The sequence below is a fragment of the Sparus aurata genome, chromosome 19 (assembly GCF_900880675.1).
Source record: "Sparus aurata chromosome 19, fSpaAur1.1, whole genome shotgun sequence".
NCBI classification, from domain to species: domain Eukaryota; kingdom Metazoa; phylum Chordata; class Actinopteri; order Spariformes; family Sparidae; genus Sparus; species Sparus aurata.
Genome location: NC_044205.1, coordinates 5,111,662 through 5,136,601, shown reverse-complemented (window position 1 = coordinate 5,136,601; position 24,940 = coordinate 5,111,662). Strand labels below are relative to the sequence as shown.

The following is a 24,940-nucleotide window of genomic DNA, read 5'->3' as shown; positions in this document are numbered from 1 at the left end:
ACCCGTTCATAGCCTGCCATTGAGTTTAGCACTAGAGTTATCCTGCACCCTGTTATCATAGCTAAACGACACCATAATTTTCAGCGATTTGACATTTGAACATTATCTGGTAATAATCCCAAAAGACATAATGCTGGGTTTTTGATCAAATGTGTGCCCAACATCTTATTCAAGAACATAATTATTGCATTCCACATGTCAATAGTTATATCACACTCATAAAACATATGCACCAGAGTACCCACCTTTCTATTACATCTCCAGCATATATCACTGTTTTTGGGTTTTAGTTTTGCTAATTTGGAGGGAGTCCAGTAGGATCTATTTAATATCTTATAACAACTGAGTTGTGACTGTGTTTCACGTGAGTAACAGTACCATGATGCACATAGTTTTTGCCAATCATTTTCTGGTATCTCCTGGGCCAGGTCCCTATCCCAACATACTTTGAGACCATCCAGTTTTGGCACTTGTGTACTTCTAATAAGTTCATAGAATTTTGATGCTCCTCTGTTTTTATATCCTACCTTATGTGATATTTCCTGAATTTCAGTTTTAGCGTGCTGAATATGTTCTTTATTTGAGAGAATGCAATGTCTGATTTGTAGAAATCTCCAGAATTCTGTATTACACAGATTATATTTATTTTTAATCTCGTCAAAGGATCCGAATCCAACAGCTCCAATCACATCCTCAAGAATATGAATACCAGACCTAATCCATTTATCCCAAAAGAAGCTCTTCTTTTCTATTAACAGTTTCATGTTATACCATATGGAGGATCTGCTTGATAGATATGGATTGGCTTTTGTTATTTGATGTGCAATTTTCCACGACTCTCTGGCGAAAGCCAGTACCGGGTCTTGGGAGGGAACTGGTCTATCTGATTGTGAAATAAAGGCCTCCACAGAGAAAGAATACACTAGTTGCTCTTCTATCCTGATCCACAGAGGGACCCTTGTAGGCAGTAGGTGAATTTTAGATAGCTGAGATAAAGAGAATGCCAAATGATACCAATCTATTCGTGATAGTGCTAATCCCCCTTGTCTTTTGGAGCATATAGCTTGGTCCGATTAAACATGGGTTTTTTCCTGCCCAAATAAACTTCTCTATCATTCTGTTATATGTTTTAAGCAGTGAGAAAGGAAGATGTAGCGGTAACATGTAAGTAAAGTAATTGATCTTGGAAGATAAAATCATTTTTACCAAATTGAGTCTGCCTACCAGGGAAATATACAACTTATCCCAATTCTGAAACAGTATTTGGGTTTTCTGAATGACTGGGGATATGTTGGCTTCCATTACTTTTTTCCAGACCTGGCGTTTATTTGATGCCCAAGTATGTTAATCCTTCTATGCATCCATCTGAATTTCCAATTATTTTTTATATCTGGGGGGCAAATTTTTGATACTGATCTGATTTTGACCAGTAAACAGTATATCCAGATATCTCTGAAAACAGATGTATAACTGAGCAGATTTCTGGGACAGAGGATTCAGGGTTACTGGATATCAATAAAACATCATCCGCGTACCGTGTTAAAGCTGGGATTTCAATTGAGGGAAAAAAACGTTCTAATTTGTTTTTGTCTATCCCACCCTGAGATGTATACAGTTCTTGATAAAACTACCTAGATGTGGTATTTATGTCACTTTTGTTCGTGATAAGGTTACTGTCTTTATCAAAAATCGATGGTGTAATATTTTGAGATTGTATTTGTTTTACTCTGTGTGCTAGTACTTTACTGGCCCTCTCTCCCTGCTCGAAATATTTCTGCCTAGTACAGAACAGGGCAAATTCAGTTTTTCTGTTCAGTATATTATTTAATTCACATTTAAGCTCATTCAGTTTACCCCATTGTTGCTCCATGTGTTGTTTTTCCAGCTTTTTGATATCTTGATCTAGTTTAAGTATCCTTTGACTCTCTTCTTTTTTGATAAGTGAACTTCTTTGAATGGTGCGCCCCCTCAGAAAAGATATAAAAGCATCCCGCATGACCCCATGATCCTCTATAGAGCCTTCATTATGCTCCCAGAATTCCTTCATTTCAGATTTAATAAAGTTGCAATTTTCATCCCTGTTCAGCATACAGTTGTTAAATCGCCATCTCAAGCTTTTTTCTGCTTTAACTAGAGGATAGAAGACTAAATCTACTGGTGCATGGTCTGATAGTACTGTTTCCAATTGTAGAATTCAGCACCTGACTGATCAGGTTACGCGATAACAGAAAGTAATCTATCCTAGAGTAACTTGAGTGAGGATGTGAAAAAAAAGTAAAGTCCTTTTCATTTGGGTGCAATAATCTCCAAATATCAACAAGACCCAAGTCTTCTGACAACACATCTATTGCCATAACACCGACAGTGTTAGCTTGAGTGGGTTGATAAGTTTATCCATTATTAAATCCCTGACTTGCTAAAACTTAGAAACACTGCAACCGCAGCCTACGAACATTACTTTACTTTATTACATTACGTTACTTTCCAACACCAAATCTTCCGTTACATGGTGCATGGTTCCCTCAGCTGTGCCTTCAGGGCCAGCCAACTCTCAATTCCCCTCAGTTTTTACGTATCACTTTTATACATCGCAATACGCTATAAGTCCCATATTAAAGCTTGACTGAACCACTACATCATAATCAACAATAAATGTGCGAAATAACTGTAAGAGAGTTTGAATTTAAAGGCGTATCATTCAGTGATAATTATATGACAGATAAGGAGTAAAAACACACACACACACACACACACACACACACACACACCTGTAAGTGTGCGCCTCCTTACTTTGAGAAAAAGAAAAAAAATATATCTTACCAGAGCCTCTGACCACATCATATAGGTCCAATGATGATACTTTTATTTATTTTCAGGGATATTACCAGTCATCCATAATAATAGTATCTCCGCACCCGTTGGCAGCTCGAAGATCAGTGTATTGTCCGAACAATAAGATCTCTGCTCATGTTAACAGCCCGAAAGAAAACACACGTCCAAAAAAAAAAAGTTTCTGTCCACATTGGCAGTTGCTCCCTGCTCCATCCAGTACTTTTACTTAGGCCAGTATCCATGGGGTTCATTTAATCTCCTTAGAATACAAAATGTCTCTGTCCACATTCATATTATGACCCCTCTCATTCAGTTCAAACTTTTACAGCGTTTTTTTGCATCATTCCAGTAGCGTTGTTCCATAGTATATTTTCATGTGTTGTCGGTGTCGCACTCTTCTCCTCCGCTGGTCCCCGGGCTCCCCTCACCTTCAGGGCGGGCGAGGAAGGCTTTGGCATCCGCTGCACATGAGAACTCATGCCGCTGGTTGTTCAGTGAGAAGGTCATTGTTGCTGGGTATTGCAAGGCATATTCCACACATATTCCACCGCTTTTTTTGCGTTTCTCTTGTATCTCCTGCGCATAGTCTTGGAAGAAAAAAATCCTCGCACCATTCCAGGTGACTTGCTTCTTCTCTCTCGCAGTCTTTAACATGGCAGGAACCGGACAATGATGTGTCTTGGCCTGGTATTGTACCTCAGTCGTGGACCGACGTGGTGGATCCTGTCAACTTCATAGAAGTCATCGACATTCATATCCAATGCCTCCGATAGCAGTGTTTTCATAAAGCCATCCCAGTTGCGACCTTCCATTCCTTCTTTCACATACATGCGTATGTTTTGGCGCCGGGAAAAGCCCTCCAGTGCCGTTATTTTCTCCTTCAGTATGTGATTTTGTCTTACTAGATCGTTCACCACCTCAAGTTTGGATATTCTGGATTCTGCCTCGGTAATTCTACAGCCCAGGCTTTTCACTGTTTCATTCACCGCCTCAACTCCCCTTTTCACCCCCGCGACATCCACCGCGAGGCTCTCGAGGATGGACTTGATGCCCTGCAGTTCAGTCATTACGGTTGTGGCGTCTTGTGGAGGTGATTCCGCCATTTTAGATGCATCCGCTGTCTCCTGGGTGTTCTTGCCATGTTGGTTTTTAAAATAGTGGCTTTTTACCGACATATTACTTTGCAGTTTCTGTTTCACCAGCGGTATAAGCACTGTTGCAACTTATAATTTATAAAAGAACAGGAAAGTCAGCTAAGCTGGCTCAGCCCGCTTCTCCTAAGCAGCCATCTTGAGCGCGTCACCACCGGAAGTCCTATTGATTTTTCTTACATGATTGATGTAGGAAGCTGAAGACGATATCACACACACACACACACACACACACATACAGCCCCACACACTTACCCACATGGACAAAATGTGTAGGAAGAATCGAACTGAAATATTTCATATTTCTCCAAGCTTGCATATTTCTTTGTACAGATGGCCAAATGTTTTGATGTATACATACATACTGATCAGCACGACAGCATCATGTTTCATCCACTGATGGAGCTGCTGGTCACAGTGTATATATATCGCGTTGGAAAGATCGCCGGTTTGTATGAGATGCTGATCTGCTTTGGTCGGCTGTGTTTTTTAGATAATGTCATTCGCTGGCTGTAATTACTACTCTCTTTCCCCGGCTAATCCCAGTGAATGTGATTGTGAACACACACACATACACTTTCAGACCAGCAGAGAGGTCAAGCTGAGCGTGGATGAAATCCGCTCCACTTAGATAACCCAAACAATGTAGGTACTAGGTCTGAAACGCAAACCTGCTTAAACACAACAGATCTTACTCTTTAACGAAAAGGTCTATAGCTGTAGGTATCCTTTCCAAAACGTTGTCAGCCAGGCTGCATGATAAATCATTAAAAAAAATCATGATCTCGATTCATACATTTGTGCAGTCTCTTTTCCAAGTCATTAGGATTCACTCGCTCCCATTTCCCTAAGCATTCAGATCACGGTGCATTCACACTTCTTAGCAGCCTCCTTTCTTCCCTCCCCTCCTCCCCCTTTGCACACACACACGCACACACACACACACACACACACACACACACACAGCGTATTTCAACATCTTCCCCACTCACTCTGAGTGACCTGAGATAAGGATGACTGCCAGAGCTGCAGGAATGAAAACTTTTGTATTCTTTCTCTTAGCCAAGTCTGAGTTAATGTAAATAAGTTACAAATAACTAGTTACAGATCATGTTTTCTTGATGTTTAATCCAACTTGTTTGTTGAAACAATTTAAAATGAGGAAGCTATAGATTCATAGCCCTACTCTGTTATTTATTGTGTTACCACACTGCCATCTTGAGACCAATAAAACAACAAAATATACAAAAAATGTGTGTAAGCAATGTCTTCCTGCAGTTTGACCATCTCTTTTCAGACATAACTATTTTGTTCCCTCAAGTACATGTGTATTTAGGGCTGCAATACCATTGAGGAGCAGAACAGGCTTTCATATAACAATAAGGTTAATGCTACAGTAGCTAGGCTAGTGCTGCAGTATTAAGTACAAAAAGCAACGTGATAAAGACGTTATAGGCAGCTAACCAACTGGCCTACTCTCATTGTTAGGTTGGCTTTAGTAAAGACTTTTCCTTCATCTGCCTCAATTTTAGGCCAAATACCCTTTCCCTTTGGTACTGCAATATCTAGACACAGCAGCAGTGTAACATGTTAAGACCAAGTTCAATAGGCTAGCCCACAAAATAAACAGTAAAACATGGCAAAACTGGCGGCTTCCAGGTTTGAAGTCAGCTCACGGACAGCTGCTACTGATTTATCCTTCAGCTTAAAGCTTCACAGCCCCTCACTGCGAAAGCACAATCAATGTAAAGATGCACAAACACAACAGTTCCAAATACTAAGTTAATCCACAGTGTCGACATCCTCAGCTGGTAAAATTAGATGAAGACTTCTGTGTTGGTGTCACAACTTCAGCCAGACCTTAGTTTTTCATTTGTCTGTTTCCTGTTTTTCCACACTAACTCTCATGTCATTTCAGACCCTGCCTCTCCCCCCTGCTCTGCATTACCTGTTGGTTTGATCCACCTGGCCTGCTCCACCCCCATACTCACCTGCTCCTCATCAGCTAATCAGCCCCTCAGTATTTGTACAGATCCTTTTCCCTCAGTTCTTTGCCAGATTGTCTAGTGTGTGTTAACCTAGCTCTCCAGCGTTCTATCGTTTGATTCTGATCCTGATCCTGCCTGTTCGTGTTTTGACCTGCCTTTTTGGACTTTGGACTTTCCCTTTTGCCTGCTCCTTTTTTGGATTTGTTTGCTTCGCTGACTGATCACCTGGTTTGACCTTCGCTTTGTATTAAAACCCTGTTTTTGTGTCGTGCTATTGGGTTCTTGCCTGCCATTTTGTGAAGCCTGACAGTTGGTTTTTGCAGCCAAAAAGAGAGCACAGCTCCAAAAACCTGTAAAATGTATCCCGTCCATAACGTTCTCTGTATTCATTCCATTTCCACTGTTGGAAATGTAGCCAGTCTACAATACAAGCAAAGAGAACAAGTTGTGTTGTTGGGTTGCAGCTCGACACCTGGCTACCCAGAGATGGAGACTAGAGTCCCAGGTAATATACCCTGTAGTTGAGGAAGAACCCAACCAACCAACAGATTTTAATCAGTCTGGTCCTTACTTAAGCTCAACCAACCTATTTCCAGTGTGGTGACCCAGAGGTTCTTTCATGTTTATGGCCACAGGCAGACAGGTTAGCATGCTTGCAGACTTAACAAAAGACAAAGGAAAAGTTAGCTGGAACATTTATTTATCATAAACTGCTTCAGATAGTCAGCCAAAAGATGCCTTGAATTGGTGCTACATAAAATATCCTCCCTTTCATCTCACTATTGTAAGATTATCTCACTTTTATTATCTATCCATGTGTTCCTTACAAACACAAATTCTATCCATTTCATAATTTGCCAGACCACACTGCACTAATCTAAAACTAGGTTGGATGATTCAGGGCCCTGGGGGTAGGGGACAGCGAAGGGTCATCCCAGGCTCTTCTTTCCCACCAGTCTTCTGCCCCTGGCAGTCCCAGGAGCCCACTGTTACTATTAATATACAAGTAATAACAGAGAACAACAAGACATGCTACCTCCCCACCAGCACACATCTGTGTCCTCTGTGCTGCACTCACTGCTGCACTGGGTTTGTCTGTTATGTATGCACGTGTAGATTGTGAGCACCAGATATGTGGAAGTTTTCTAAGATACTGACTCTTCAGACATTGTTGTGAAACGGTTCAACTGAACATGCAGAATTTCAGGTTATGATGTAAAACACTGTGTTTCTTTCTCAATTTGTTTGATTTGCACCAGGATGGTAGCTTGTTTTCTAATGGATTATACGTTTACATGTGTATATATGCTGTTTTTCTTCTATTCTGCATGTTGTAGTGAGATCCCTACTCACTTCCTTCTTTTGACTTTGGTTTAGAGTTAAGATTTGGTTTGTGTTAAGAGTGAAAGAGAATTCAATTTACAATAGAGAAAGGATGTACACAATGCAATAATTTAAGGGAAGGTTCTCTGAAGTAGAGAAATATACATTTGAGGGGTTGGCAAATCAGTGGAATAGAGTTATTATCCGGTCCTGTCCAGTTGAGGGCTCCACCTGTGCTTATAGAACAGGGCTCACCATATCATCCACTTCATACTGACTCACTCTATATTCATCTCTTTATTCAATTGCAGGATTTAGTTTGGTGGGATAGGTTAAGCATTAGGACATAGCAACCAAACAAAAATAACATTTTCATTAGTTTTGTCTGTTCAGAACAGTATGTGGAAATGAATTGCAAGCTCACATCACAGCTTACACATCTTGGAGTAACTTAAATTATCAAAGCTAGCTGAAAGGAAGTGCTGTGAAGAGTGAACAAATGGCAATGAGTCAGACAGGAGTGATGTCTGCCTTCACAGTAAGAGACACAGAGGCAGAGGATTTCGGTTCAGTGCTAAGGGAGGGTGGAGGAAACATTTCAGGGGAGGAGAAGTGCTCAGTTCTGAATTTGGAGTGAGCAATCCCATCAATTTATGGTTAATTCAGAGCAGCCAGGCGAGGGGGATCAAGAGCTGTCCCTTTCACTTCAGCCATGTATGGTCAGCAGTCGTTTAGCTGTCCAGCAAAATAAAAGAAGTAACCAAAAAAACAAGTAAAGGATAATGATAGAGAATAATAGTGTTCAGTCAACCTGGCATCTATTATTTCTGTTGCTGTTTGTTTCCACAGTTGTGGGCTACAAGTCCATCAGAAGTCAGATGGAAACTTTAACGAGGCAGAGAAAACGCTGACGCAAACGCTTTCTGCTGCTTGCATTTATCATTCTGTTTGTTATCGGCAGAATAGAGGCCATACTCTGTCTTCAGACAACCAGCCAGATTTTCCTAATCATGCTTTATTTTACTGTCAGCATTTTCATGGCATGCTTACTGCATCTCTGCCCTCTGCAACAGTCCCGGTCCAATACTTTGGGACATGCTTATGGTTATTTCTGAATCTGACCTTTGCAGCTGTGTTTTGTCTAACTTTGGTTCAGTTAAGACACCATGGGGAATCAGGAGTTTGTTTTGACCTCAGTCTCAGATGCCAAATGTCAAAAACACAAAGGAAAAGTCATAAATACAACTTCATTTCCAACAGGAAGTGATATGAATTTTGAAGGCTGCTAAAATTTTGAAGTTTCAGGTTAACTGTTGTGTGAATATTAAATACATTTTTAGGGTCGCCATGTGTTAATACTGCCAAAAGTACCCTTACCATTAATGAGGGATCTATTAAGTGTATTAGCCGAGCTGGTTGAGTTGATCTAATATGATACTTGCTTAATTAGATCAACCATATCATGGTATCATGTGCAAATGAGGCATTAGGAGACTATTCTCACCAGGAAACTGACCACTCTCGTTGTTTGTCTTAAATGACTTATCTTGTCATTTTTCTGTCAGACCTCTGGAAGATGCACCCAAATGACTGTCCTCTCTTATTAGCAAAGGCAAAAGCAGCAAGATTTTGTTATAATGCTCTTCGGTAAGTGATCAGGGTTTGCATGCCAGAGACCACTGTTAGCAGTGTGCTCATGACTGCATAACATTCAAAGAAGATTTCTTTATGGCAAATGCAACCTTTCCCTGACTTTATCTTTTTGTCTCTGTTTTAGCTACAGTGTAAAGGTTTCCCCAAATGATGAGCACTGACTGTGCTACTGTTTTTTTAAGGTGAGAGCAGTTGGGCACCAGCTTGGCATTGCAGACCACTTGAAATTGCCACATAACACTGCAGTCAAAGTTCATATTACTTCAACTTTGACCTTGGCTGCCACTGAACTTAAAGCACCATTGCTGAGGTAACAGCTGCGGCTGGTGTCAGACTAGCCAGAATGCAATTGCGAAATGTCAGTCATATTGGGCTACCAACTTTGTTTATCACTGTATAGTTCACAAACTTTTTAAATCCAATGCTTAGGTAAGCTTAGCTGTTTATGTACATTAACTATGCGAGGCAGACACTGCAGGGGCTTTGATCGTATGGTTTCACAAGTAAAGCTGCATCACCAGTCAGTGACCAGAAACGGTTAGCTTTTAACAACAGTAAATCCCATCATGTGGTTACATGGACATTTTGATTTGCTTTTGCAGAATAAGAATGTAAGAATCAATGAAATAGGGGTTTGCCATGTCCTCCAAACTGGTAAACAATTCAGCTGGCTAGCTACACTGAGGAGGCAAAGTTAAGACAATGGAAATAACAACGGTGGCTGACAGAAAATAAACACTGCTGCCCCCAGCATCACCATGGAGAGGCAGTGTTAGTATATTGAGCAGGATCTATTTGCTTTTCATTTTCTCTCCTACATGTCACAAACAACAACAACTCTTGCCTCATGGCAACTCCGAGGGGACACACGGCTTGTTCTGTCTGGTAGGGTGCCTTTTAAGTTAAAAATGTCACATGGCATCCACATTTTCAGCATCCAAAGTGTTAGTTGTTCCTGTAATTTCTGCATGCAAAACATGTCAATCCCAAAATATACAGTATCTGAAGATTTTCAGACATCCAAGTCATACATGCTCCAGTCTAGATTTCTGTTTAAAATTGATGGCTTATTACTTTGTGTACTAAAGCCGTTTTATTGTTTTTATATTTGTTGTCTGAAAAGACTGAAACAAGGAAGTTATATAAAGTTATTTATGTAGTTTCATAGAGCACAGATTCATCGGTCTGAGTGCCTCCCTCAGTTCTGAAAAAAAAGCACCTCAGGCTATGCTGTGTATAAGACTGATGATGCTTTAAAAGCATAGAAGACACAGAACCCATCCTCCATTATATGGCTTTCTTTCATCTGTGTTCATGTTGACAATAGAACAAAATAATGGCACTTTCCTACAGCATAGTATCCACAAAGGGTCAGTCTGTTTCAAAATTATTTGCCCCTTTTTTAAACATTAGGGTATTATGAAGAACGTTATTTTCAGTGTTTAGCATTGAGACCACATGAAGTGTCCTTTCCTAAAGCAGCACCTTTATACGTGTCAACACTGCAGAATATTGTTTCTCCTCACACCTCCATCTGTCATCCTCCCCCAGGACTGGCTAGCTGAATTCATGCAAACAGAATTTATAAAAAAAAATGCACCTTGAATTTCAATAGGTGTCACTGGGCTACATTCGGTCATGCTTCTGAACTGCACCATATGGTTACAGAGCTGCAGCTATAAAAAATGTAACCTCTTGTTTACTAAGGGACCAAACCCAAATATGAAAGTGTATGTATCTCAGTTTATGTTGTACACAGTGACAGATAATCTTGTCAGCACTGTGTGTATATGGCTCCATGACCATTTGGTGAGAATTAATACGCAGAGACACACTGATGCCTGTGCTGGTGATCCACATTGACCCGCCTCTCACTGATTCAGGACTTGATGTGGCCAGCCTCTATAGACAAACTATTCATTTTCCTCCAGCCAGCCTGCCATTTCTTAAAACACGTAATGAACAAAGAAGCACGTCTCCAGACACCATGGCTGAGTCCTTCTGTTTCTGTAGTGCTACCATCCAGATAACAGAATTCCTAGAGCAACTAGTTCTAAAAATAGTGCAGTCTGTTCAGTGACATGTGACTGTGCTGTGTAACGTATGTATGATTTCAACCAGGCCACAATGAGGAGACCGTGATCACACTGCCTCTAAGTCTTTAAATCTAACTAATAGAATTTTTCTATCAACAAAGTCTGAACCGTTCTTGCTGTCCATTTCAAGCAACAGATATGTTTCTCATAGATCCTTTTAACAGAAGAATTCTGAATCTAGGTGAGTTAGTTCCAGGGCTCAGTTGGAATAGTATTGGAATTGTTTTCATGATGGTTGTTCTTTTGCCAATGATAATGTTTGGGTTTTTTTGGGTTTCATGAGAACCCTACACTTACTGCCAGACATTGCCTATTGGGACACTGAATAGAATGGAGCCATTGCCATGTCATTGGTCACCTGTGCTTTTTAAAGCAGTAAAGCAGTCAAGCTTTACTTTTTATTATGGCCAGAAACATTTCCTTACTTTAACAGCAAAAAAATGACAACTCCAAGTGACAAAGGTCAAAGCAAATGTGTTCCTCCCACATGTAGATCTTGTAAAAAAGGTAATTGGGGTAAGAATATCCATTAAAATGTTTTTTTTACAGATATTGTTTTGATGGAACTCAGGCTACACTTAAGAATGTTCCCTTGATATTGTCCTTATATATATATATATATATAAAATCCAAATAGTTTCAAACTGGTACTCACATGACAATTGCTGGCATCTCTAAGTAACCCAATCAAACCTGATGGTACCAATATATGACTTGTCTAGCTTACATGTCAGAAGCCTGTAAGTCAAATGTAAAAACTGTAAAGAAAACCACAAAGAGTTCACAGGGTGAAGCCTTGTTGCTTTTGTCTGTGGCAATAGTTTCCTCAAGGGAAGTGTACCCTGTTCACCTGGGGTAGCAAGGTTTAATTGACCCCTAATTACACCCCAGTCACAGATCAGTGGAAGGTTGTCCATCATTCACAAGAACAGAATGCTGTGGTTGTCACCAGGGGCTGCTCTGTGTCACCTGTAGTCCAGGCGCTATTTGTGTCTGTGGCCATTGTGAGCTCCTAGCCTCATCATTTATTTAGCATTCCATACACCTGTGTCGGGATTCTAAAACTGTGCATGGAATACAGTAATGTCTACAGCAGCAGTGCTGCTGGTAAAGGAAGGGGCTTACTATTTTTGATAGCAGGAATGCAGGATGCTAGTTCAGCAATGATATTTGAGCAAATGATGCCACAACATCTGACTTTGTATAATACGACTAGAGGATCCAGCTGTAATGGAATGAGCCAAATTTTTACAAATTGTCTGAGCCTTACTATTACTTTCTTGGGGATCTTGTGGTATATAGGAATTTATTTTCCACATTATGTTGTGCATCAGCACAAGATAAATTAATTCTGGGTCACATCTTCTTCTGTAAATTCTCATATATTAAAGTGGGACTTGTTTCGCCCTGACCAAAAATATACAGCATGCCACAATGCAATGACATCATTTTAATGTGAAAAAATATGCATTTAATAAATAAAACTTAAATCAGTATTAACACATTTCTCAGTGATTACAGCTGCCTTTTAGACTTTTTGGGTAGCTTTGCACAAGGCTGGTACAATAGGGACAATTGCTCAGTTGTGATAAAGGTGGCTCAGGTGTTGTGTGGATTTGATCACCTCCTTGGTCTGTCTCAGGTCATCTACTGATATCTACTTCCCAGTGGATGCTACATCTTATGGTTTGGTGTTCACAGATAGATGATGTTGTCTGTTTCTGGTGTTTATTCACCCTCTTGTCTCGAGTCCTAACTGTTTCACTGCAGTCAGCCCAACAGCTATCACAGTTGTGATGATGTCATACATCAGTCTGCCTTTAAGTGTACCAGCAGAGATTCAAAGGTGTTGGGGTGTTTGTGGTAAGTGCTGACTCGTTGTCAGTTGTGACTTGAAGACTCTGTTAGATGGTCTGACAGGCACAGTAGGGGAATCTTTACTGATGTTCTTCTCTCTAATCTTAAACCTGCACACACTACAATAATTGAAGATAGAGATGCACTGATACCGATACTGGCATCGAGTATCGGGCCAATACTGCGCTCATAAACTCGTACTCATACTCACAAAAATTCACCAACGTCACGTACCGATACCACTTTATAGCATTAGGCTGTACGTTGCAAGAAACTAAGGCCCACGATCAGAGGGCGGCTTGTCATGTCTTGTTATGTCGGACAGGCGGGCCGCGCTCCGAGTCCGGATCCAGAAGCCGTCCATAAAGCCAGCTTGATTACATGCAGATGTTGATACAACTACTAGGCTACTTCAATATATATCACACCAATTCAAATGTGGAGATTGTGCAATAGTTTAATTGAGATATTAAGCTGACTGCGTTAACTGTGTAATAAGTTTCCTTGTTTAATTTGTCAGATTTCATTGTTATTTTGTAAAGTTTCATTTTGTCAATTATGAAGACAGTGCCAATATGGAGGCTTTTTGTTAACACAGGAAATGTTGATTATTTATATCTATTTTCATTTAATTTATTATTATTTGTTGTAACAAGCAGAGAAGAAAATAAATCTGTCTTCCAATTCAATGCATGTGTAACCTAAAGGTTATTTTGTGGTAGAAATATTGGTATTCTGTATTGGCAAGTACACACATGAAAATACTCGTACTCCTACACGGTTGAAAAAAAAAAATGGTATCGGTGCAACTGTGATTGAAGATAATGCTGCAAGATATTATTACAATAACTATGCCAGAGAAAACAATGCAGCACTTAAGGTGATCTCATGGGGAAGCAAATGTAAACAACTGTGGTGCAACAAACTTCTGGAGTAACATTTATACTTTGCAGTGAGATAAGATGAAAGCAGAAGAAACAAGTCTGAATGAGAACAAATCTGGGGAGATGTACAACATGGGTTGTATATAGGGATGTCCCGATCAGGTTTTTTTTACCCCGATCCCGATCCGAGTCCTTTAATATTTAGTATCTGCCGATACCGAGTCCCGATCCGGTACTTGGCCTTAACTAATATTTTCCTAGATAATACAGCTGTATTAAGAAACAAAGTACCTGCATCCAAGCTGTTCCTTAATAGGTTTTTATTATTTTGTTGAAACAAAGTATATACTTTAATATAGCTCTTAATTATTCTGCATATGCTATTACAACATTGGCCTCCACCTTCCTTGTGTTAGCAGGTGAGTGTGTGATGCTGCACTGTGACAGTAGACCCTCGTGTACAGCCAGCTGAAGTGTGTGTGAGACGCAGCTCACGCTTGGTACCTCCATATGATCCTTTGCTTATTTCATGTACTTTACGTTGTCACATAAAATGACGTGGACACGTTGCTTGTCTATTAACGCGTTCAGCATCTCCTGGATTGCCTGCTTTACATGCTCTGCTGTATGAGACCCACGAAACTAGTGCGCATATACCGGCATGTTGTAACTCGAAAGTGGAATAAATGTAATGCAGAGATGGTAGGGCATACCGGGGATTCAAAAACTCCAGGTGACGAAGAAAACCCTGATCCCCTATTACGGAGATGAGCTGGTTTTCCAGAGCGATTAATTTGATGACCCTCTCTGTATTATTTGTGGACATGTCGCTGAAGATATTTCTCATAACTGAAAGTATCCGCGACTGTTTGCTGCTTTGGTCTCCTTGCCTGTACTCTCGAGTGAACACGTTGTATTCTTTGAGTTTTTGTTTTGTATATGCTGTATCAAATGAGTAGTACAATGCAGCTCCGCGAAACGGCCGTATAGCAGATGTTACATGTCGCCGTTGGACTGCTTTCGCTTTCTTATTAACGTTATTTCCACACGGCAGACACTTTATTCACAGGTTTTCACAGAGTAACACCACGCGCGCGTCTGTGTTCCGCCACAAATTGTGCTCTGACGTTAAAAAAAAAAAAGAAAAAGAAAAAAAAAAATCGGGCTTGGGTCCACGTTCAAAACTGCCGATTCCGATCAGCGGAAAAATGCCCAGATCGGCTCCGATCCCGATCCTACAGATCGGATCGGGACATCCCTAGTTGTATACAATGTTGAGCAAGTTACTTAATAAACGTGTAACTCTGTTATTATCATTTGAAAGTCATATGTTTCTGTATTATTGTCTGTGCAGAGTAATGCATTACACTACTTTTGCACTACTTTCACTAAAATAACTGCAGAAGGACGGCTGACATCGCTTGCTGTATTGCAGGGGCTGTCCTGGAGGTAGACAGCAGTATAACAAAGCCAGAAATGCCCAACAACATTGGGCAGGAAGCAGGGAAATTATACTTTGTTTGTATTTGACTAGTTGAACATGAGTGAACAGTCGACTTCATGGGATATTCACAGCTTGGATTAATTTGATGAAAAACACTTTTTGATTCCTTTGATCAGTGGACCCTTACAGGGTAAAGGAATCCAAATTGTCGAAGAATGGACATGAATTGTGACTTTGTGCTTCAAAGATAGGGAGTCACCACTGTTCCATCTTGCTGCTTACCATGCTGGCAAATTTGAATTAATTATTTGTCAGTTCTTCTGGTTTCCAATAAAGGAAGTGAAAGACTAAATTGTGGAGAATCTAACTGAATCTGTCCATATTGACAAAAGTTTGAACATTTATAAGGTCATGTGCCTCTTAACAACCATAGATCACCCCAAAATTTCTGTGGTGTGATCCCAGTCTTAGCAGTATCTGTCCTGGTCTTAATTCAGGGTATAATTCTCATCATGCTATCCTTGCAATCACTGCACTTCCCTCTGTCTGTTTTCATTTTCACTGATAGGATGTGCTTTGTTTTCTTACAACAACCCTAACCCACACTGATTAAGATTTGCCATACCTATATTAGCAAAAATATAGTAGGAAATGTAGGAAATGTTATGCTTCTTGCAGTAATGAAAGAAAGCAGACTTACATGTTTTGCTGTATAAGCTTCCAAGCTACAAGAGCACAAACCGTCTCCTTCATAAGCTCCAATGAGCCTACATTTGAGAGGTTTTTGTCTATAAATTTACCAAGCCGAATGACACAGCTAGTGCTAATGCAAAGCTAATGCTAACTTTGTAGTCCTACTAGGAGTATTAATACAACCACTACAACTACTACTACTACAGCTTTTACTAAGTATACTACAGAGTTTACTACTACCAACAATTGTACAAGAAGGCTAGTACTCCCACTAATACTACAACTACTGTTACAGCTACTACTGCTTGTGTTACTGCTACTTTTACTACTACTACTACTACTACTATTATTACAAATATTTGTATTAATATTATAGGTTACTACTTACTACTGTTTACTTACCATTTTTACTATGAATGGTAGTATATCTGCTTCAGCATTTACTAATAATACCCCTGCTACTACCACAACCATTACTTTTAGTATGGTATCATTACTACTACCACAGCTCACACCAGTACTGCACTGTTACTGTTTCTACTAATACTGCCATTACTAGTGCCAAGTAGCCGTAAGTACGTATTTTTATAGTTAATGCTAGGAGTAATGTACTGTACTACTGAAAAGCACATTTCAAGTGACAAATTATTTTACAAGTGGATTCTGTCCACATTGGCACAGGCGGGATTGAGGGTGCCACTGGATCCCAGTGGAGAGCTCAACTTGTAACCGATGGTGCTTAAAACAGTCTTATCCCCCTTCATTAGCTGAGAAATTAAAACCATAAGAGATTCAAGAAGCTTCTTCTTCTTTTCCTTGAAGGGTCAACCCATCTATAGAGAGGGGAAAAGTTCATATATGAATGTGTGTGCATGAGAGTGTGTGCAGCCTGCCCTCTGAGCTGTAGGGAAGTGGCAGCTGAGGCGCTGGCCGGCGGGCGCCTCTGTCACCTTGGAGGAACATTTGGCAAGGTGCCCGACTCCAATCCGTCACTTCCTATAACAGAGGAGAGGCGCAGTAGTAGTTTCACATTGTGCTGAAGGGAGAACACATGTAACACTTAACCCATTTCCTACTGAACTGTTTCCTGAAAGCCGTCATTTTTTCACGCCCAGCTACCACGTTGTGTACTTGTGCCCACCTGTGCACTCCTGGATGCGTTGGTCTTAGAGTGAGGAATATCTTAAAATATGGCACAAACATCTACTTGACATCTACTTGAGGTCAGAGGTCACTGTGACCTCACAAAACACACAGAAGAACTTATTGTGGGAAAATTTCACACAAGTGTGTAATAGGATAAAATGAAGTGATGGCATTTTACGTCCAAAAGATCAAAGGTCATCTTCACTGTGACATTAAAATGGTATCCATGAACACTTTTCTGGCCATTATTCAAACCCATTCACAAACATATTGTTAACAGATTGTAGAGATCTTCAGTGCTGCTGGGTTGAAGATGTGTTTGAAGCATCTATGTACTACTTTTTGTAGCTTCTTTGCTAAGCTACATTTACCCCCTAGGATAATGAGAGGGATTGTTGTGGTGATGTTATACCCAAGCCAACAATGTGTTGGTCCGGTCTGTTTCTCTATACTTTCTGACTTCCCTACTCTCCCGTGGCTGTCAGGCTCAAGCACATTTGTGAAATCTTTAGTTTTTAAAAGGCTCAATAATTTCCTCAGCTGGCTTCTGTGATTTTTATAAAAGGTTATTCAAACAGGAGGAACTAAAGCATTTGTTTGGTAGTATTTGCAATTGAGATTAATCCATATTTGGTGCCCTAGTCAGTATTTGGGGCAGCAGGACGGTGTGTGTGGGTGGGCGTAAGTTGATAAAGTACCTTACGTGAAGCCTCGTGACCGCTCCATCCAGTCAGTTTCCTCTCTTCCCCTCGACCTGGTTAGCAGGCCAAGTGGTTGACGGCAGCCAGTCATACGAGGCCGTCCAGTCACACACTGCTAGTAGACACGTGCTGCAGCCAGCAGCACACACACATCTAATGAAAATGCAACCATTACGCTTGGATTCCCTTAGACAACCACAATAACACACATACACACAAAGATATGCACACATCTGTGCCAGTATTAAATGTTCTCTATCCAGACAACTCTGATCCATTAATATGGCTAACCCACATCCAGAGGCTCAGGATGATTAAATGTTACACTCCAAACTCACACACTAATATACTTTGCTTCAGGTTCAGCTTTCTGTGGTCACAAACACACATACACACACATACAGATTTCTCAAGGACAGGCTGAGCAGCCATGTGAGAGGCAAAGAATAAACAACCGTGTGTGTGTGGGGGGGGGGGGCAGACACACAGTTGCCTGCCGGAAGCTGCTGCTGTTCAATAAGTGACACTGATTGCTTTTGTTCTCAGTGGATGATAGAGCAGTAGTGGAATCAATGTCTTGTCACTGTTACATCACACATTGTGTTTATTAGTTTTCTTTTCATCAAGCTAGTTGTCCAAGCAATGAGCAGGGTGGAAGTTAATAGATCATAATGACAATTATAATAGCTTAGATGTGGAATGATGCGCTCGGTCTCTAAAAGCTTTACCAGCTGATTGTATCGCGTTGTGGTGATTGAATCTTTGATTTATTTACTTTTTTGCATTTTTACGTATGTTGATTCAGCAATGGTTGAACTGCTCCAAGACCCCTGACCCATAAGGGCACTGCATGTCAGTCATTTATGCAATTATAATTACAAATATTGAGGGATTATTTTCCATAAAGGTGCAATAAAAGGGCCATTCACTGTCAATACATGCTGGGAAAACGTGACTCATCAGGTTTTGAAAAAAATTGTGGAGTCTAGTGTATGCTGTCATTAAAGCAAAAGGGGGCCAAAACATATACTAAGCTATTCTAAAATTCATGGACATCCTCAAAGATTCCACTGTTCTGTCACTTTGATTTTGCATTTGTTTTGTGTTTAATACCATTTTTTTTTTCATTATGAATGATGCATTCAAATATCAGCATACAAAGTATTTTAACTCCAGGGCTCAGTCTTTGTTAAAACAAAGACCTCTGCTTATTCTGACTTTGATGGCAGCAACAGTTGGGACAGGGGCAACAAAACACTGGTAGAGCTGTGCATTGCTCCAAAACATGTGTTTAGAATGTTCCATGGGTAAACAGATTCATTGATAACAGGTGATAGTATCTGTCAGGCCGGGGTAAAAAGGGGAAAACTATGGAGATATAGGAGTCGGCAGATAATCAGAGGACAAGAGGCAGCAATGAGGGGAACGAAAGGCGAGCTTTAATAAAACTAAAGCTGAAGAAAAAAAAAAAAACAAAGTAGCAAAATAAAACAGTTCAGCAAAGTGCAAAGAAAAAGGCAAAGTACAAATCAAACATGAAAGACTCTAAACCATAACATACCACAAAGCGACTGGAAACAGGCAGGAACGTGGACAGAGGCAGACAGAGACATGAACGGACGCTGGTAGACACAAAGAACGGACAAGGAGTGCAGGGAATTCACAGACTAAATACACAGACTAACGACCAGACAAGGAACAGGTGAGGAGAGAGGAGGGAGGAGCCCAGGTGAGGTAACGAGAGGGAGGAGCACGGAGGACAAAACACTGACAGACAGAGGGAGACAGACTGCAACTATGAAAATACACAGGAGAACATAAAGGACACATGACACAAGAGGGCATGGAAAATCAAAACATGAGACTCAAGACACACAACAACTTGAATACAGAGACATAAATCTAGAGTCATGACAGTATTATGATTGGGTAAGAAAGTGGCATCTTTGTAATGCTCAGCTAGAAATAGAGGAGGTTCACCCAGTTTGAAGTGATAGTATGAAGGACATTACTACACTGGCTCAGGAACACGTCATTAAAGTGTTGTTAAGTAAACACAGTTCGTCGGAAAATATTGTCCTCTGCTTTTATTTACGTTTTGCATCCCAACTTTTATGGATCCTCACATGGTGCATAGTCCTAAATAAAACTTGAGTTGAATCAATTTGACACAGTAATCCTGGAACCAATCAGCATATTTTCACTAATGAAGTGATTGAGTGTTGAGTGCATATTGATCGGTCTGTCGACATATAATGAAGCTATCACGTGTGTCTGCTGTCTGCTGTCTGCTTGACGGGAACAATGCATGTCCACTCATGGTAGTGCTAATGGAGTACAGTTCATAGTTAGTGGGAGATCGACGGCAACTTTTTGACCTGGGTTTACTCCAGCTATAATCAGCTGAATGCCAGTCCTGCGCTGTGTGTGTTCGTTACCATATTTAAGTAATTTATGAAAGGGGAATTCTGAAAACAGTGTTGTTCGTGTCATCACCCATTCTGCGCTGGCTGTTTAACTTCAAACAGTCTCAAAAAGCTGTGGTGGGGTAGCTTTTCCTTGGTTTGTTTTTGGCACCTCCAGCAAGGCAGTGCATGCACTGCCTTGCTGGAGAACATGTTAAGGCTGCTTTCAGCCCTGTATGCACCAGAAAGACTGGAGGAGCTCTCTGCACAGGAATAAAGGGCAGTAAATACCTGGAGCTCCTCCATCTCTCTACAGCATCATGCATCACGCATCACCATTGAGGATGTCTTACACTGCCCCCATGAGGGCACCACCTGTAATATCCCCAGTCCACATGATGGCTGTGATGGCAATGTTAAATAAACTATATGGTGTTACATGATGTGTAAGATGCTGCTGTCTATATTCACAAGAATAAACAAAATATACCCTCAGTATATTTTGCGAGATTTTGACCAAATAGGGAGTCTGTTTCCAAGTGCATCTTTTTCACAATGCCCAGGGGCTCTGTGTGCTCTTTTATCATATTCATCTCTCTCCGTCTCCACGGTGATTTCTCACCACGAATACGTCCTCCGTGGCAACAGCTGTTGCAAAGCAGCCTGTGATGAGGTGTGGCAGCAAGTGTATTTTAAGCTTATCAGCCAGGTAGCCACAAACACTTCAAAGCTTGTTTCTGTGATAGGAGGAGACACAAAACTGCTTTGTGAAAGCCTCATATTACATTGTATGGGATGAGGCTGCTGATAAGGGATATGTTGTGACAATATTTTTTTATAACACTGGAATCATGTACATCATATCAGATGTGAATGATTGACCCATATCTGTCCAAATGAGGCCAGTAACAGCAGTGGACATGGGTTCTCTGAGACCTCTGATAAAAGTTCCGCAAATGGGTAACACTTTACATATAGTACACAAAATGTGATTAGTTACTGAGAAGCGACTATATCTTTAAACTGACTTACTGGACACTTTCTTCATGAGTTGTCAACCACCCGCTGATTGGTACAAACTAATGATGAATCATTTACTACTGATTACTGAATCATTAGTTACTGTATACCTTCAAGTAAAGTTAAACAATACTGAGTAGTCACCAATATACTCCTTAAACACAGATTACTTAATCATTAGTTCCTCTTTGGCAAAAGATGCTGCCATGCCAGCAAAGTACAGAGAAGCTTCATTCCTCAGGCTGTGAGACTCTTGAACTCATCCTCCAGACTTCATTTTATACAATGGCCTTTGTTTTTTCTGTGAATGTACCATGAAAAAACTCAAACCTTGTTCTGTTTTGAAACCCAAGTGTCTGATTCCATGCCTACCTACCAATCTTTGTATTTGTTGATATGCTCTGCAGATGATTATCAGCCGATGTAGTACAGACAGTTTCAGGCTGTATTGAAAGGTCAACACATCACTCAGTTAATCAGACTATCTGTTTTTCTTTGTCTCTTCTCTGTCCACCTCTTCCCTCCTTGTCTCAGCTGTGGTTGTTCCTGACGGGGCGTCAGAGAAGGCGGGGCTTGGCGATGAACTGGGTAGCGAGGAGGATCTACTGTATGAAGAGTTTCGTGGCTCTGGACATCGTTTTGGACACCCAGGAGGAGGCGGAGGAGAGCAGCTAGCCATAAATGAGGTAGGAAATAATGGAGATGTTGTCTCTGAAACTGAATGATGGAAATCATTGTGTTGATGGTTAAAAGCACTGTGATTGAAGATTAAAAGAATATATATATGTAAAAGTAATCTGTGATTGAAGCGTCTTTCAGATTATTCTGATGGAATAAGTACAGTATTTGTGTGTCTTGTTTTGCCATAGTGTCATTTTTGATTTGACATCTAGGGGGCAGTGGTCGAGAAGTTCTTTTTTCATGTGTGAAAAAAAATGTTTTGTGACTGAAAGGATAAAACCAGGTCTCCAGGTCTCAGCTCAACAGTTGAACGCTCCACCAGTGACACTAACAGGAGATTATTTCCAATTATAACACATTCCTCACCAAAAGAAAGACATGACAGTAATGTTACATAACCTGTTAAAAAAAATAGCTGTATGTTGTGTTTCGTGTGCAAATTCGAACTCCTCGGGAAGAAAACATGAATGCGTTTAGTCTTATGTGGAACATGAGGCAGTGGATCACGTTAGCCTCTTGTGGTCAAAATAAAACAAACACAAATAAGCGTGCAAAAAAACTTATGTTGTCACATATTTTTTTCACAATTTCACAGAAATCAGCATCACTTGGTTATACATGTTTTTTTAACAGATTAATGAACTTCTCAAGTCATTAAAGTGAAACTCTCGCCAAAATGCAACCAAGGTTTTATTTGTGGTTGAATATGAGTCAAACCTTCGGGTAAATGCATAATTATGACGAAAGAGGCACTTTTAAGATTTACCGTAGTTTTGTTTTCGGGCAAGCTAATTTTGAACGGGAGTGCTTGGGGCAGGGATACGATAGCATCAAAATCGCTATTTTTAAAACACTAAGAAGGCTCGACAGGACATGAAACTTTGCTCGTAGCATCACCAGGGTCTCTACTCATGAACACGAGCATTGAGAACATTGTTTGTGTACACCGAGTTTATGAAAAAGAAGGTCTTTGAACTACTCACGTTAGCTGCTGTATCTCCGGTGCGTCGCCGTCATGGCAGGCAAAAAGTGTCGATCTACGAATGCGACCATCAGGAAGGAGAGTAATAGTGGGACGCTTCTCAAGCTTAGTTCCATATGAATGCACGGATAATTCATTGTTTTGTCGTTAGCGAAAAGCAACATTGACGTCCATGTTGAAAAGGGAGCCTCATATTACAAGCTATACTACAATCAGCAGCCGGAAAAGTCACGTGACATCTCGCGTGGATAGTTGTTGCCGGAAGCCACTATGCTACCTATTGTAACACGTCCAGGTTGGGCTACTTGAGCAACTCACAAGACCCCCCTCCTATCCACTTACTAACAGGACTTACTGACATAGTAATAAAGGCAGACTTTTCAAATGCCATGTACAATTTCACTCCTTGTACAGATCCGTGCAATAACTTTACGACTTTGTGATTCAAAGACTAGCAATTATGCACCCATCCCCCATCCCATCTAGAAGCTGTCGTCACTAACATTTCGGTAGAATATAACCAAAAGTGCATTACCTACACTCTTTCTGCAGCCACTTGTACAGCTCTTGGAATAGCATTTTTCCTCAAAAACGCTTTCTTTGGTTTCCCAAGTGTTGGAGTCATCGTGAAGTCATCATCTTGATTTACGCTGTGACAACTTCAGTGTCTCCTCTCGGTCTTCTTCGCTGTTGTGCTGTGTTTGTGTCTCTCAGGTCACCGGTAGCATAGTGGCTTCCGGCAACAACTATCCACGTGAGATGTCACGTGACTTTTCTGGCGCTGATTGTAGTATAGCTTGTAATATGAGGCTCCCTTTTCAACGTGGATGTCAATGTTGCTTTTCGCTAACGACAAAACAACTAATTATCCGTGCATTCATATGGAACTAAGCTTGAGAAGCGTCCCACCATTACTCTCCTTCCTGATGGTCGCATTCGTAGATCGACACTTTTAGCCTGCCATGACGGCGACGCGCCGGAGATGCAGCAGCTAACGTGAGTAGTTCAAAAACCTTCCTTGTCATAAACTCTGTGTACACAAACAATGTTCTCAATGCTCGTGTTCATGTGTAGAGACCCTGGTGATGCTACGAGCAAAGTTTCATGTCCTGTCGAGCCTTCTTAGTGTTTTAAAAATAGCAATTTTGATGCCATCGTATCCCTGCCCCGAGCACTCCCGTTCAAAATTAGCTTGCCCGAAAACAAAACTACGGTAAATCTTAAAAGTGCCTCTTTTGTCATAATTATGCATTTACCTGAAGGTTTGACTCATATTCAATCACAAATAAAACCATGGTTGCATTTTGGCGAGAGTTTCACTTTAACACAGGAGAGAAAACAATTTAGATCACCAGAAAAAAAGATTTTCCTCACTTGACCCTCAGGGCTTCTGTCAATTAAACTAAAAATGAAAGTGAGGATGGTAGTTTTTAGGTTAAGATGTCTTTACACCTGGCACACTGTTAGCTCACTGGTGGAGCGTGGGCCCTGTGGACTAAGGCTGAGTAATACTAAGCAGCTGTCAGGATTGGATTCAAACCTGCACCTCTTCTCTCTCCTCGCCACCCCTTTCCTGTCAATCTCTATAATCTGTCTCATCAAATAAAGGCTAAAAGCCACAGAAATAATAATAATAATAATAATATTTTTTTTAAACGTTGATGTCTTAACATTTATCACTTTTACAGAGTGGCAAGGTACCTTCCTGTGAAATTCTTTCATTGTTTATGAAATGTGTTCCAGTGTATTGGGGGCCCTTGACCCCCTTGTTGTTTGGGCTACACACTCCATTCTCCGTGTGGTTGTTGGCCAGAGTTGCTGTAACAAATTACAGAAAAGCATAAGCCATCTGAAGAATGTGAAAAAGAAAAAAAAAAACAATTTGGAGGCTCTGCAGAGATAGCGGGGGCAGAATTGTTCGAGTAAGTTCCTCTAGGGAATGAAACAAATGTGTTCATTGTCGGGACTAAATGTCATGAATTTCTATAAAGCTCTCCTCAATTGTAGGGTAAAGACAGTGTCTGCATCCAAATGTAACTAGTGTTAAAAAACTCATCTCATTTAAACCTGCAGACCCCCACTGC

At 40.7% G+C, this 24,940-nt stretch overlaps 1 protein-coding gene across 10 annotated transcripts in view; it reads left to right on the top strand.

Annotated features, from left to right (window-relative positions):
- The window catches only part of arhgef4 (Rho guanine nucleotide exchange factor (GEF) 4), a 149,583-nt gene that overhangs the window by 96,168 nt on the left and 28,475 nt on the right, over positions 1 to 24,940 (top strand). For all 10 annotated transcript variants that reach the window (XM_030397619.1, XM_030397618.1, XM_030397621.1 and 7 more), the window contains one exon: positions 21,728 to 21,879. In XM_030397619.1, coding sequence (XP_030253479.1) covers positions 21,728 to 21,879 — 152 coding nt within the window. The remainder of the gene's footprint in view (positions 1 to 21,727; positions 21,880 to 24,940) is intronic.